Source organism: Carcharodon carcharias, chromosome 9, assembly GCF_017639515.1.
Source record: "Carcharodon carcharias isolate sCarCar2 chromosome 9, sCarCar2.pri, whole genome shotgun sequence".
In the NCBI taxonomy this organism is placed as follows: Eukaryota; Metazoa; Chordata; class Chondrichthyes; order Lamniformes; family Lamnidae; genus Carcharodon; species Carcharodon carcharias.
The window spans coordinates 37,586,634-37,603,288 of record NC_054475.1 but is presented as its reverse complement, the minus strand read 5'-3'; the positions used below and the strand labels follow the sequence as shown (position 1 = coordinate 37,603,288).

General features: G+C 39.8%; 1 protein-coding gene across 2 annotated transcripts in view; it reads left to right on the top strand.

Moving 5' to 3' along the window:
- LOC121281732 (leucine-rich repeat-containing G-protein coupled receptor 6) overlaps window positions 1–14,912 on the top strand; it is a 265,429-nt gene extending 250,517 nt beyond the window's left edge. For both annotated transcript variants that reach the window (XM_041194643.1, XM_041194644.1), the window contains 5 exons: window positions 2,098–2,169; window positions 6,488–6,613; window positions 8,737–8,897; window positions 11,668–11,748; window positions 12,685–14,912. In XM_041194643.1, coding sequence (XP_041050577.1) covers window positions 2,098–2,169; window positions 6,488–6,613; window positions 8,737–8,897; window positions 11,668–11,748; window positions 12,685–13,943 — 1,699 coding nt within the window. In that variant the 3' untranslated portion in view covers window positions 13,944–14,912. The remainder of the gene's footprint in view (window positions 1–2,097; window positions 2,170–6,487; window positions 6,614–8,736; window positions 8,898–11,667; window positions 11,749–12,684) is intronic.
- The last annotated feature ends 1,743 nt before the right edge of the window (window positions 14,913–16,655 follow it).

Below are 16,655 nucleotides of genomic sequence, written 5' to 3'. Positions count from 1 at the left end.
GAATTTCCTTTAATTTGGGCCTGATCCCCATTGGAATCATTTTAACTTGGTCAATTATCTAAAAACGGGACATATTGGGCCTGATTTCATCCCTGTATAAGTGATTGAGTTTGAGCTGAATTAAAAGCTCACCTACTGAACCTGCTGCCCACTATAATCTGTGCCTGATTTTTCTTTTCACAAATTCAATGGAGAGGAAAATTAGGCAGAGATTATACCATAAAGCATGGTATGAATGCCGACCCTATTTTTCCAGCCCCAAAAATCGTGCTCTCTCGTCTACTTGGTGTGTAAGTCGACCCCCTTGCTTTTTCAGCCATGACATGCTATACTCAGATTAGTAGTCAGCCTTAATTTTTCACCCACAAATGAATGTTTTATTTGATGGTGCTTTAAAACTGGGGGCAAGGGATCAGGCAGACGATACAGGTTGTGTTGCGAAGATGCTTAGGAGTTTAAGACATACCCCCATGGAGCAGACACCACATGGTGAACAACAAAGATAGTGAACGCCCAGACCATGCTGGCGATTCACTTTTATACTTGGAATATAAGTTGGCCCATATTTTTGGAGCGATAATTAGAGGCTTCAAAAACTGACTTATACGCCAACATTTATAGTAACTGGTAACCAGCAGTTCCTGCTTTTGTTTCAGATTTCATGAACCTGCAGTATTTTGCTTTGGATGATAAGTTTTAGTTGTAAAGCAAGATCAGAAAAACTGGGGTTCCTGTCATTAGAACAGAGAAGGTTATAAAGAAATCCAGTGGAGGTCATCAAATCTATTAGGCATTTGATTAACTTGGGGAGAAAAACTATTTCACTGGTCAGTGAGTTAAAAGTGCATAAATTTGAGATCAACACTAAAAGGATGGAGGAAAAGGTTAGAAAAAATGTTTTTGGAACATTTGAAATTGGAGCAGCAGCTCCGACCCTTGAGCCTGCTCCGCCATTCAACAAGATCATGACTGATCTTATACCTCAACACCATTTTTCTGCACAATCCCTATATCACTTGATATCTTCAATATCTAGAAAGCTATCAATCCCTGTCTTGAATATACTCAATTACTGAGGCTCCAAAGCCTTAAGGGGCCAAGAATTTCAGATTCTCCACCCTGTGAGTGAAGAAATTCCTCCCTCAGACATAATTGGCATACCTCTTATTATGAGACTGTGTCCCCTGGTTCTAGACACCCCAGCCAGGGGATATATCCTTCCTGCATTTACTCTTTGAAGTCCTGTAAGAATTTTGTATGCTTCAATGAGATCACCTCTCATTCTTCTAAAATTGAGAATAAAGGCCCAGTCTGCTCAATCTCTCCTTATGACAATCTTGCCATGTCATGGATGAATCTGGTGAACCTTCATTGGAGTCCCTCTATGGCAAGTATATCCTCCCTTAAGTAAGGAGACCAAAACTGTAAACAATACTCCAGGTGCAGTCTTACCAAGACTGTCTACAATTGCAGCAAGACTTCTTTACTCCTGTACTCAAACCCCCTTGCAGAGGATTTTTACAGATAGTTTTTGGGATTAGGAATATCCTGTGGATCCAACAGAGGCATAACATGTCATGATAGTTTACCATACATTCTATGATCCAAGTGTAAAATCATTTGTGCTGTCAAGGGTTGTGTGAAAACTATTTCTGTTCATCACAGACTGTGAGGGACACATTATTACCTGGTTGCAATCATTTAAAACAGATTAGACTCTTACTTACATTGTTTTCAGTACATGCAACGATGGGCAATTCCACTGTAATATTTAATGGCTTATAGCTGAAATTCTGTTCATTTCACCCAAGAGGGAGCACAAGCTTTTTAACTCACCCACCAATCCTCATGTTCTCTGGCCTCCACTTTGTAGAATTTTGCTTAAAGCCACTTCAGGATGGGTGTTGATCAAAGTACAGTTAAGGGTAAAATTCTTGATACTAGAATGTAAAATTCTGATTTAGCACAGTGTGCATTTTATTTTGGTGCACGAAATGTTATTTAGTTCATGCTTTATGTAATTTGATTGGTGTTGACAATAGAGCATTTCAAATTATAAATTGGATATTTATCTAATGACTTTTTTCTTTGCTCCAGCGACCTTAGTTGGAATAAAATAGCATTTATTCATCTTGATGCCTTTGCCTCATTACGTTCTTTAACAAAGTTGTAAGTATTTTCATTTACTGTTACTTATTATGTAAGAATTTATAATACTAGGGGAAAGGCAGATTTCGTGTCCAATCTTAGGATAACTGCTTAAAATTCGACATTATTTCATTTTAAATGAATATGAATAGCCACTTATCTATAGATATGGTGAAATATCTGTTATGTGATGTCTCATTATAATAATTTCTTGTCAGGTTTTGATCTAAGTCTGTTGCATCTCTCACCTCACAACAGCCGTCAACCATCTTCTGTCTCTTGTACAATTTGGACAATCAAATGGCTTCTATCCATTTTCTTTGATAGAATCAGCACATTGCTTGCACTATCCTCCATGACTTGGAGTTTCCCTCGTACAAGTGTTCATTACATAAATAACACTTTCACCAGTGGCCTCGGAGATAGGACAAGCAATTAATTGAGAAAAAACAGATGGAATCATTTCAGTAGGATTGAAATAAATTACGCCAGATACTGGAAATCTGGAATTAAAACCAGAAAATACTACAGACTCAAAACATTGGGCAACATTTTCCCTCAGTCAGGGGTAAATGCAGGACTGGGCGCGAGTGAGCGTGCTTCCGATCGGCGCCCCTGATCGGGGTGCACTGCCATTTTACGTGGGTGGGCCAATTAAGGCCCGCCCAGTGTGACGTGTGCCAGGAAGCGCTATGCGCTCCCTGTGCGGACGGTGGGGAGGGGGATTCCCTCAGCTGGGAGTGCGCTGTTTTGCGCATGCGCGCAAAAGAGCGCACAGATCTCCCTGAGGCTAAGTGCCGCCTCAGGGAGATCGGCACCGATTTGAAACTTTCAATAAAGAATAGAAAGAAAGTTCCCTGCCATGTCCCCTCATGCGACACTGTCACATGAGCTGGGTCATGTCCATAACTTTTATTGTAAAATTTTCTGCATTTTTTAAATCACTCATGAAACCTCGTCATGCCCGTGGATGAGGTCTCATGTTTCTTCACAAGCCTGCCTGGGCTCCCAGTCTGCCCGCCAACCTTAAGGTTGGATGGGCAGGTCCATTAGTGAGTTCAATTGGTTTTTTAATGGCCTTAATAGGCCGTCAGATGTGCACCCGCCGAACTGACAATCTAAATGACGCGGGGTGATGCAGGGATGCATGCCCGACGTCACCCCGCATCATTTTACGTGTCAGCGAACGGGCATTGTCCCCACTCGCCAACCGGAAGATGTTGGCCGTTAACTCTGTTTCTCTCTCCACAGATGCTACCAGACCTGCTGAGTATTTCCAGCATTTTCTATTTTTATTTGGAATCATTTCAAGCTCATCTTAAATGTTTTGTTTTGTAAATAGTCAGAAAAAAGCTCCCAAAATTTAGAAAAAGCAGCCACACTTCAGAATTTCTTGCAAAAAGGTGAAAGCAAGAATTATTTCAACCAAAAGGCAAAGATCTATAGGCATTCAGAAACATCGGCACCATTGTGTCAAAATGTAATCAATGGTAATTTTACAGTTTGCTTGTATAATCACTGGTGCAGGCACTAGACCTATTTCTCCGTGCAGTTTTCTATGTTTTGACCACAGAGTATATACTCAATTCTAGAATTATGCAACCTGCATTCAATTAGAAGTAATAACTGGTATTTAATCATTTGCAATTAAATATTCAGAATACTTTTCGGTTCCCGCACCAAACTCTGTTCCCAACTCCTGATTCCATCTCTCTCCCTGGCAATTGCCTGAGATTAAGCCAGTCTGTTCACAACCTTGATATCACATTTGATCCTGAGATGCGCTTCCAATCTCACAGTTGTATCATCTCTAAGATTACCTATTTCAACCTCCGTAACATAGTTTGACTTCACCCCATCCCCGCTCATCTGCTGCTGAAACACTCATACATTTCTCATTACCTCTAGACTTAACTATTCCAACACACTCCTGCTGGCTTTCCACGTTCCATAAACCTGAGGTCATCCAAAGCTCTGCTGCTTGTGTCTTAGCTCACAACAAGTCCCCTTCGCCTATCACTCCTCTGCTCGCTGACCTCCATTGGTTCCAGGTGAAACAAGGTCTTGGTTTTAAAATTCTCATCTTTGTTTTCAAATCCCTCCATAGCCTTGCCCCTCCCTATCTATGTAATCTCCTCCAAACCCACAATCTCCTGAGAAACTGTGCTCTTCTAACTCTAGCCTGTTGTGCATTCCCAATCATAATTGCTCCATCATTGGTGGCCATACCTTCAGTTGCCTGGGCCACAAGATCTGGAATTTCCTCCCAACATCTCTCTGCCTTTCTACCTCACTTGCCTCCTTTAAGACACTTCTTAAAACCTTCCTCTTTGACCAAGCTTTTTGTCATCTGCCCTAATATCTCCTTTGTGACTCACTGTCATAATTTGTTTTGTTATGCTCCTGTGAAGACTTTGCGATGTTTCATTGCATTAAATGTGCTATATAAGTTGTTGTTGGTGTTACAGGTCTCTTTCTCATAAAACATTGACATCTAGGTAGGGCTGCCAACTGTGATTAAACGTATTCCTGGAGGTTTCATTACATGACTTGCCACCAAGCTGCAGCCATTAGTCAGCCAACACATCCAACCTTGTGACGTGGTTCCTTCCTACACTGATTGGAAAGCAAAAAAGACTCATTACCCAATTGGATGATGCTTACTGTCAACCAAACAGCCCTTTTCCCCCTATTTTCAATGTTTTTATACCTGGTAAATGGAACTATTCAAAGAATTTTTTAAAATTATCTTTTTTTTATGACCCAATGATTTTTCCCTAGGGTTGCACACAGCAGTGTCCTGGAGATTGATCTTCAATTCCTGGAGACTCTAGGCCAATCCTGGAGGGTTGGCAGCCCTACATCTAGGCCACATGCGGCACTTTCCCACATTTTAAAATATCCAGATACACACATATAGCTTTTTGAAAGATTTAATTTTAAATGTCATTTATTTCCAATCAGATTGATATTGTTGAGGGGGTGTAGGGATTGTTCTCATGATCTCATGTGGCACGCCCAGGGTAACTAGGATTTTATTGTTGCTAATACTGAACACTACGGTAGCTGCCTGCTTCCTATACTCTTGATGTCATCCGCGTAAGGAGGCATAAAAGACGCATAAGAGCCAATAGAGGCGATATTGGGATCAGGCAGACTTTAGACAGGCAGTGGATGCACCAATCCACCTGAAATCCTTGGCGAGAAGCCCAAGGCATTTTGAGAGCCAGGCCCCTTTTTTCAATGACAGCAAGCTGAACAATTGCCCACAGTCAGCTCACCCATTGTCCCATTGTGTGTGTGTGTGTGTGTGTGTGTGTGTGTGTGTGTGGGGGGGGTGGGTGGGCGGGGGTGGGGGGCGGACAGGGAGTATGGTAGCTCTTCCAGGAAGCTATGCTGGAACACCAATGTTAAAAGGATTAAAAGAAAATGGAGAATGGACACAGATAAGCCAGTAACTGGCTGAAAGATTTTGCGGTGACTTGAGTAACTTTCATGGTCCTGATTTTAACAGGTAAAAGGAAGTGGACTTGTTCAATCCTTCCCTGCTCCCATCTGACCATAACAATTTTAATTTGCAGGCAGCAAGGATACTCGCCCCCACCACAGCCAGCAGGGTGCTCTTTAAATATGCAGAACAGACTCCGATGGCATTATCCGAGCTTGGTCTGCTGTTTTAACTGGAAACCTGTGCTGTAAGGCAATGACCGTTTTTCATGCCAAACTTGCCAGAATCTGTAGGTTGCGGCAGATAAGTTCTTTTTAAAAAGAGTTTTTAGGTGCCCTTGTGAAACCAGAATGCTCCTTTGAGCCTCACAGTGAAATCTTGGGCTCCCATGCCTGAGAGAATTCTTCCTTTCTCCCCCTGATCATAATCACTCCCGCATCATGTCCCCTCACCAATTACCTAACTGAAAAACAGTCAATTACTGGCATTTATACGTGGGGATAAACCCAACAATCAGGCCCATAATAGTCATGGCTGGTGACACCAGGAGTAGAAGGAAACAGCAGTTCAGACCAGTACTCTTTATTTCTCAGTTTTACTGGTGTTCCGTGTTAAGGTATACAAAACCAATTCGGACCAGTGTTCTTATTTCCCAGTTTTACTGTTTTTCCTTCTGGGAGTCCAGAAGTACCAAGATAAATTTCTTGTCCAGGTGAGTCTCAATACCAGAGCCAACAGTCATGGGTACTACCTCTGTGATGAATATGTAACTACACATGCAAAAGTCTGAGGTTCTGTGAATAAATAATGACCACCTGTGCTATTTGAATACTCAATTCATTGCAAATTTACCCTTAACTGCAAACCTTTAACATGTCTAATGTTTAACAGAGACCTGACCTTCAACCAACTTTCTTCCCTCCCTTTGAATGGTCTAAGTGGATTGACACATCTAAAGCTGAAAGGAAATCTGGCACTATCGGAGTCCTATTCTGAAGAGAACTTTCCCAAGCTAAGGTAGGATTTATTGATACACAATCATTTAATTCAGAATGCTCATGTCTAGATTTTGAAATGTCAATACTACAGTGCAGAATAAAATAATAGTCATCGATCTTTTGTCAGTGTGGTAGTTTACACTGCATGTGTAAGTTATCTACAGAAGCAAAGGGGCACCATTTTACAATAACAGATCAATTCAGAACAGGGAAAACTGCAATATTCAGTAGCATTTAGCATACATTTTGAATGCATTTATAATTTGATTAAAAATGCCAATTAGAGGAAACTTTCATGCAAGCATCAATGATGTCATTACATGTGGTGACCAGAAATTCCTGCCCTCTTGATTGAAGCGTGAATATGGAACTGGCAATAAAAGTGATGGCCAATCATATTAATCACCCGAAATTTTTGTTTATCCAATATTGTAGGCATTAATATAGAAATGTGACCTCAGAGAATTCTACATAGAAAATATTAAGGAATAACAAATTTAAACTTAAAAAAATATATATAATGAGATCCATTTCAAGCCAAACAAGAGGAATTTAAGCAAATAATTTGTTGTGCTTGATCATGTCCCTTCATTCTAAGTTGAAGCATTAAACAAGAAAAAGCAGAATGTTGTGGGGAAAGAATTGCACAGATGTAACTTGCTCCCTGATTGAGAACTACACAATTCAATGGCTGGGATTTTCCAGCCCCTCCATGGAGGGACCCACCGCAGGGTATGCAGCAGGCCAGCCGAAAGTCCATTGACCTTTGGTAGGACTGGATGATCCCGGTGGTGGGCAGGGCTGGAAAATCCCACCCAATGCTTTTTTTCGGGAAGCAATTTGACTTCACTTGCACTTGTCCTATAGTCGTTTACTGAAAATGATTTGAGGGGAGGAAAAGACTCATTGGACATAAAAAATGTTAGAAATTCTCAGCAGAGCAGTCAATATCTTCGAAGAGAGAAACCGCGTTAATGTTTCAGGTCTGTCACCTCTAATCAGAACAGCACTAGACATAAAGTACATTTGTACACCATGTGCATGGATATGAAGCCTCGCTGCAGTGATAAAATGAGCGAAATTCCTCCTGCTGATAAATTTAAAGAAAAAGTTGGCATGTGTACAAAGCATTACTGTATGGATTTTAAAAAGAACTGAAAGGGAAATTAAACATTTTAAAATGTAAATGCATAGCCTTTAAAAAAATTAAAACCATAAAAATTCAGGTTTGGTTAGCAATTTATTAAAATACATAAAAACTAATAGTCTAATCAATCTCTTAGGCTTATGTCATATATGATGGTCCTGTTAAACTAGCAGGTCAGTCCATGGGAAATCATTTTGGGAAAATATGTTCCTGATTAATCCTTATAAACTTGCTCAAGTGCTGTAATACATACATACTTGCTCAAACAGTTGAATTAAATGACATTGTGACATTGTGAGAAAGACTGTCCCCAGTATATTATTCCTATGCCAAATCATTAATGCTATTTAGAAACACACAACAAACTGTGGTCCTTAAGTTAGACTTTAGGGTACAACTAAGCAAACTGATATCTGTCCTCATTACAGTTGCCTTCCTCATGTTGCTGCTCTGGCACCTATTAGACAGAGTAAAACTATGGTATTTCAAAACAAATTTTCCTTTCATGTGCACCTGACCAATGTTGCCTTATGGTAGCCCAGTAGGGGAACCATAAAGCTGTTTAAAATTTGCAAATAAAAAAAAATCTCTGAACAATATAAATACATTCATCTGAACTGAAGAGGGATATAAAATTGCCAAGATATTTATGGCAATCAGAGGGGGAAGGAAGTTAAGTTGTCCTATTAACTCTCATTATTTAGCCATTTCTCTGTGACGCTTCCACCCAAAATCTGACAGGAAGAACCTGAAGAAATAAAGCAATTTAAAATTCAACAACATCTTTGCAAGTAGGAAAACAGAATAAGATAAATACTGTTCCCAGTTTTATATCATAAGAAAAAAAGAATTCAGTTGTCCGCTGCTGTCCCTGGAAGAATTCTGAGCAGTTTCACTGACATCTTTTGCTGTTAACGTACAATAGTACTTCATAGATTTAGACTTAATAGTGCTCACTACTTGTAAATTAATTGTAAAACTTGTCTTCTATACAGAGTGTTAGAAATGCCATATGCTTATCAGTGCTGTGCATATGGATCCTGCAAAAATAATTACAAACAGTCTAACCTGTGGGATGCAGAGGCTACTCTCAGTGATGATGAGGATGTCCAGAAAAGAGCCATGGGTGTATTTCCTGTCCCACCAGACAGCAACTGTAAGTATAATATTAACATTCTCACATTTGGAATGAATTCAGGGCCTAAAGTTCTGTTTTGGTTTGACACCATGTTATAAAAAAGAATATAGAGGCACTGGAGAGGGTGCAGAGAAGATACCAGAAAGGGAAGGGTTGACAGACTGGGTTTCTTTTCTCTTGAAAAAAGGCTGAGGTGTGAACTAATAGAGGTTTGTAAAATTATGAAAGGTTTAATAGAGTGAATACAGAGGAACAGCATATCTAGAGGCCATCAATATAAAATATTCACCATGATATCTAATAAAAATTTCTTCACCCAAAGAGTGGCAAGAATGTGGAACTCACTACCACAGGGAATGATTGAAGTGAATAGTATTGATGCATTTAAGGGAAAGCTAGACAAGCATTAGAAGGAGAAGGGAACAAATGGTTACAAAGGTAGATTTAGATGAGAAAAGATGGGAAAAGGCCCAAATGAGGCATAAACACTGGTTGGGTCAATTGGTTTGTTACTGTGCTATATTTGTAATTCTATGTAAAAAGCTGATGTAGATCTACTGTAAGAGACCCCAATTTGAGTGTAGGCCAGAGATACAACCTCACTAAAATACACCTTACATTCCTGTACTAGTGGTTGGTGAAAGAATTGATTGTCCCAAAGTGATGCATATATGGAAATGAAAGGACAATGGAGGCAAAATTTTCAGGCCCAGAAATTTTGTCATTTTAAACCAGAATTGTACCTGCCTTAAAAAAAGAGGGACAAATTACCTGCTTGACTTGTCCAATTACAAGATCTACCAACATCTTCTCAGGACAACCAGTGATGCACAATAAATGTTAGACTTCCTAACAATACCCACAGCCCAGGACTGAACAAAAGAAAATCAGGAAGTGATTGCATTCACATCCTTTGAATAACAACAGACTTTATTTGAGACACATCAGTCTAGATGAGTGATTAGATAAATTGGTTCACAACTGTGCAACTAAGAAAGGATTCTAACTGTCTTTTAACAGTTTCAGAAATCACCCCCCCCCACCCCCACCGCAGTCCTGCCGCAACTTTTCTAGTCAAGAGCATTTAACTGGGACTTATTATGGGAGTCATCTTGTATTTTATTATGACTGAGGCAGAGCAGGATTAGGAAGCAGAGGAAATGAGAAGGGTAAGCTCAACAAGGCTACACCATAGAAGACCAAGTATAAATGAATTACTCTGCCTCCAGAGCCCATGGATCATGCCACACTCTTTGTGTCTCATAAGAGGTCTACTTAAGAAGGTAACCATTCAGTAATAATGCACAGGAGAACGTCTTCTGTCACAAACTGACTTCCAAATATCATCTTACACCATAAACCAAAAAAGAACGCTTTCTTCAAAATGCTGAAATTCATTTTTAATGTACCCATTTATATATTTACAACAAGCACATCTTCTTACTAATATACCTGCCCTGGTCTTTTCTTCTGCTTCAAACTGTTCTTGTACCAGCTGAGTGCCTGAGAACCCAGTGGTGATTGATTGTAGTGTGGTATCATTAACCTCTTGGGATCAAGGCAGTGTTTTTCTTAAGCCGCCTGAGCCCCTGAAGGATTCTTCTCCTGGCTGTGTCACCACTTCAGGTGGATGGGCAGCCAGGGCTGTATCCTGCCATCAACATGAGCAGATATCTGAACAGGCTGACTAGAAACGTAACTTGAACTTGCATCCAGTGATATAGCCAAGCAAGCATGTTGGATAATAGATGAGTACCCTCTGATCAGCAGGAGAGCAGATCTAATGGTAGCAGTTAGAGCCTGCAGACTAAAAGATAGCATCTCCAAAATGCTTAGTAGCATGTTACCATCGTTCTATCCAAACCTTCCCTAAGGTCTGAAGGCCAATGGTCAGTGCTGTATTGTGGGATGCATTGTCAAGACTGGAGTCCTCAGTGCAGGGGTGATAAAGCCAGATGGTGCCATCACTTGGAGCAAGTATTTTGAAATGTGCTGCATCCTTCCCTGGTTAAGATTGTATTGAACTCTGCTGGGACCCCTGGATCTGTCCTATGTGCATAAAAATAAACTGTGCAGAAAGGTCAAAGGGAACAAGCAGTTTACCTTGGCTGCTCTGATGAGGGTGCTAAACTCCGACCTGAACGGAAAAGGAGTCCTGGGTTTAAGCCAGTGACACTTAACTGTCGCACCCACCTCCCTCCATAGCACAAATACTGCACTCTTGACAGGATACCAGCCTGAATCGCACCACTCCTGCTTTGTACCTCCCTTCACGCAGATTGAGCTACTTGAAGTTTTCCCCATGTCTGCCAGTCATCATTCTTACCCAACTTGCTCCCATTGCCCCTTTAAGAAGCAGCAGCATTTAGATTCTGTCCCTGCAGCAGGTCTCTGACTCCTTGCCAGATATTTCCCAGCCTTCACTCCTCCACAATGCCCACCACCACCACCACCCCTACGCACACTTCACCCTCCCCCACCTCCAGCTTCCCCTTGGATGAGTTTCTATGAGCTCCGCTCCCTGCTGGGAGCTCTGTAATCATAGAGATAGGCTTTATGATCAAAATGATTATGATTAATAATGAAGGGTTTATATGTTAAAAGAGCTTCATTTTTGGGAAAATGCAGTTTAACAGGGCTGAATATTATTTCAGTTATGAAGATATAATACTCAGACAATGCAGTATGATGTTCACAAAATGAATGATGTGTTCTTGTTTTTGATGGCATTGCTGAAATTCTCACAAAACCCACATTCTAACACTATCTTTTTTGCAAAACTATACAGTCTACTTAGATATGGATGACTTCCAGTTAGATGTGGAAGATCCCAAACTGCATCCCAGTATTCAGTGCACACCTGCCCCAGGTGAGTCACCAAAATGCTAGCGAGACAGCAAAGGTAATAAATATATCATATCCAGAAAACTTACAAAACTAAACAATTAGAGGCAGATTTTGGTCAAGTCAGGAAGACTCTGTGGATGTTTAAAATGGCAGATCGGACCCCAATGGGGAAGTCCCACTCCCATTTCTGACATCCCATTTTTGCCGGTAGGGGAAAGGGGTATGAACACAAGTTAGTTTGTTTTTTATAAGACTTTAAGTACTTGAGGGAATTTAAAATTTTTAATGCTTTCATGAATGAAAGTTTTTTTATCACTATCAACTCTGTATAGTGAGAGCTGTGTTAGGTTTTTAGAAGTATACTTTAGTTCACCTCCTCGTGGTTCCTGAGGTCTACCCATGGTGGGTGCTGGATGAGTGGCTATGGAGTTGGAAGGGGGTTATGAAGAGCCATAGGTGCGGGTAGGGGGCATGATATAGCATTGAGATGGCTTGGAGGGTATGAGGGGCCATGGAGGATGGATGAAGTTGTGAGGGGTGAGGGCTAGGGTACCTGAGATCTTCTAACTTAACTGAGAGCAAATGCCAGGGAGCTGAGTAGGGCCTTCTAACCACCCACCCCCATGTCCTCCTAGCATCTCTTCTGGGGTCAGCAGTCCCAACTTCATCCCATACCCTGGTGTGAAAATTTAATATATGGGGGCAACTTTTACCAAGGCAGGTCTGGCAAGTCAGGCAATTTCCTGACTCAAGCTACCCACCCCAGTAGCCAAAATTGGGCCCTTATTTTAGTTTTGAGCAGAAAATGTCAAATATTTGTAACTTTACAAATGTAATTTTAAAAGGTGGTTACAACAAGCCAACCAAAATGATGCAATAAACTCAGTAACATGAACTAAAAATATGTTTGTATTGTGATTGCAATATTTCTAACATGACATTGTTAAAATCATTGCAGGTCCATTTAATCCATGTGAATATCTCTTTGAAAGCTGGATAATACGCCTTGGAGTTTGGGGAATAGTTCTTATCTCTTTGATATGCAATGGACTAGTCATCGCAACTATATTTGCATCACCCAGCTATTTATCTCCAGTGAAGTTTGTGATTGGTCTGATAGCAGGAGCCAATATGCTGACAGGGTTGTACAGTGGCACCTTAGCAATTGTTGATGCAATGACTTTTGGGCAATTTGCAAAGCATGGTGCAAAATGGGAAACCGGCTTAGGCTGCAGAATCACTGGATTTGTATCCGTATTTGCCTCAGAAGCATCCATCCTGTTCCTGACTCTTGCTGCCGTCCAGTGCAGTATTTCTGTGTCTTGTGTCCGAGCATATGGGAAATCACCATCTTTCAGTAGTGTGAAAATTGCTGCTTTTTGCTGCATGGTACTATCATTCAGTGCAGCCGCACTGCCTCTGTGCTCAGTTGGAGAATTTGGGACTTCACCTCTGTGCCTCCCCTCGCCTATCCCTGATGGAAAACCTTCCACTCTAGGTTTCATGGTGGCTCTAATCATGATGAATATCCTTTGCTTCCTTGTTATAACTGGGACATACACCAAACTTTACTGTGACCTAATGAAAGGAGAATTTGACAGCATCTGGGATTGCGCCATGATTAAGCATGTAGCTTGGCTGATCTTCACCAACTGTATCCTATATTGTCCCGTGGCCTTTCTTACATTTTCTTCCCTGCTCAATCTTTTCTTAATCAGTCCAGAAGTAATTAAATCAATCCTACTGTTGGTCCTCCCACTGCCTGCTTGTCTAAACCCCTTGCTTTATCTGTTATTCAACCCACATTTCAAAGAGGATCTTCGCATGCTCCGTGAGTATAAATGGCAGAAAAGGTGCCAATCAAAACAAGGCAGCATAGATTCCCTCACTTCAGAAGACATAGACAAACAGTCATGTGATTCCACCCTAGCTTTGATGACCTTTGCAGATAATGAAATCATTCATGATTCGGCTGATGGCCTTGGAGTTCTGTCAAGTCATCGTCAGATGATAGAGGCCTATCCATTTCCTCCTGTAACTCTAATTCCATGCCAACAGAGGAAAGGTAATGGCAAGGGAGAGAGCTACTCAACACGACAATCCTGCCTCACTGATGAGGAGCTCTTGATTACTTCAGAGAACACAGAGCAAGCTCATAACAACCTTCAGATCAGCTTTTATCCAACCAAAGGACCTTCCTTCACATCTCATGTATAAATATCTGAACTAAGTAATCCCAAGAGAGGCACAATCCCCTGGGAATTACGTAATGATGAGAAGAACCGGATGAGGTAACACCGGACAGCTAAACGGGAGTACAATATTGGGAACAACTATGAGTAGCTGTTCACTCAGTCAGCAAAGAGGACTGCCATAAATTTAAGTAAAGTAATGGATGGCCAGGGGTAAGTTACAGATATGAACTGGTCTTCAGCTGGTTTTTGGCTAGTGTGTGAATAGCTAAGCTACAGTGCACATATGAGCCCAGAACCAATGAACCACTTATTTTATAGGCTTATAAAAGTCACTGTACAATGTTAAGAAATAGTGTCTTTCACAGTGTTGATTTCATTAAAGGGAAAATCCATTAGCACTTGAATCATGGGACTCCTAATGATCCAATGTAAATGTTTTCAACACAGCATACATGGATGAAATTTGTTGGCAGCTTGCTGAGTTATATGACAACATAATGCCATATATACTCTTCATTATATTTTTACAATATTAAGTCTTATGGTAGCTTTGACAAATTGCTCCAGCAAAGGGGGAATAGTTGAATTGTTCATCTCACATATTATCATATTCAGATAGGAAAACATGAGTACATGATGGCTTTAAAATGCTGATTTTTTTTATATTTTGATATCTTGGTAGAAGTGAATGTTAAATGAACAATAGAAATATATTTATTACAATAGATACTTTCTGCATAGAAACACTATAAATCCTACATTTCTGTACAATTGGACAGCAAAACAGATGATGTATAGTAAAACTACCTCTTACTAGTACACTATATATCCCTTTACTGATAAAAAATGTTACTTTTTATAAGAACTGTTTAAACTGCTTAGTTGTAAAAATATAGAAAGTTATTTGGATGTACATATTATATGTACTGTACTCTGTTTTTAAGAGGCTAAACTTAGCAAATTTATGTCAAAGTAAATCATTCTTTTCATATACTTGCTTTGTCATGGATTAATGTATTCAGAGCTCTCCGTTGCATTTTTATTCTTCATTTCCATTTTATTAATTTTTTGTTTAACTCTTAAAAATTAAGGCAAGCAACAACAAGGCTTAAATGGAGCAGCATGCTATCTATCAATAAAGTACTTGTAGATAAAATAAAGTTTTGATCAACAGCAATGCTGGTCTCTTAATACCCTGATTGATTGATTTAATTTACTATTATGTTACCCAGGATCTTTCCTGTTATCTGGTCAATTCAATACATCAGGAGAAGCTGTTAACATTCTCTTGTCACCAGACAATGCTTGTTGTTGCTGGCTAAGATACAAAAAATCTTAACAAATGATCAACTGATCAAATCTTTTTTATTATAATTAAATTGAATCTTGATAAAAGGCCACAAAAAGGCATATTAAAACAATTAACCAGTTTTGTTCACTTTGAGTTTACGTAATAATGCACCAGTGTTTCTCTAATTTCAATATTCCTTGCCCTCAGTCATGTCTACGATATAAATAAAATGCTGGGGGCACTCACATTACAATCCACTCAGTAATCTAGTTTCAAAACAATGCATAATCAACATAGTAAAAACAGCACTGTTTAGTGAATTAACAATATCAGAAATAATATATTGATAAAATGACTGGTTTCTTCTTTAAAAAGGACATGTCAATTGCTCTTCTACTGAAAGAGAAAAGAATAGAGCTATTTAATTTCTGTGTGCAATGAGATTCACTTAAAAGTACATGTGTTATAAAGACATCATAGGAGCTATGTGCCACAGTATTTTCTGCCAAGCTACATCTTTATCTTATTAAGCCCTTTTATAAGGACAGCCAACTCATAAAAAACATATCAAAATGCATTATTAGTAACAACTAGACATTGGAGAGGTATCATATCAAATATAAACTAATTAGTGCCTGAAGATTTTAAATAGTTTGCACGAACTCACTGCGCAATTAAATAGCACATATGTGGATAAATTAACTGGTCGCATGCTGCTAGCAGAGAGCTACACTGTAAGAGAATTTTGATCAGACAATTGGTTTTATAGAATTATCTGTGACCTACACTCCCTTTGAAGGTGGCTGTCTGCTGGGAGCTTGGCACTGGTTTCAGAAGCTCCTAATATTTCATACTCATAGCAGTAAGTGGGGATAAAATAAATAATTGAAAGTCAACATTTCACTTGGTATGAGAAATTGAATTAAAGTAGATAGCTGCAGTGCAAAGCTGACATGTTAAATTCTGTGCTGAAATTTCTCTGATACTCAAACTGTTTCTCTCTTCTCTGCATTGGTATAATAAGTAGCAACAATAACCTTGAACTGTTAAATGTCTGGGTCGCACCACATAATGACTTACTTCCTGAATCTCTGGCGATGCATTTGACTCCCTTTTCTGTCAGGCACAAAATCCAGCAGGTCCAGTTGTGATGAGATTGTCAATATTCAGCTATGTTGCTAAGTGAGTTGCCTTGTTACGGTAAAGCATCTCACCTTGGCGTGGGAACAAATTACTTAGTCTGTGTCTGCCTTATCCTACAGCAATAACATTCCTTGTATGGAGCTAATATGCTAATAATGGCTATTGACACAATCGAAAATGTTTGAAAAAATGAGATTGTAGGCAGAACCAAATAGGACAGTTAAACATAAATTAGAATATTCTGGGATCGCCTAGTAGCTCGACGAGTTTCTCAAATGAGTAGGAAGGATAGAAGTTTGA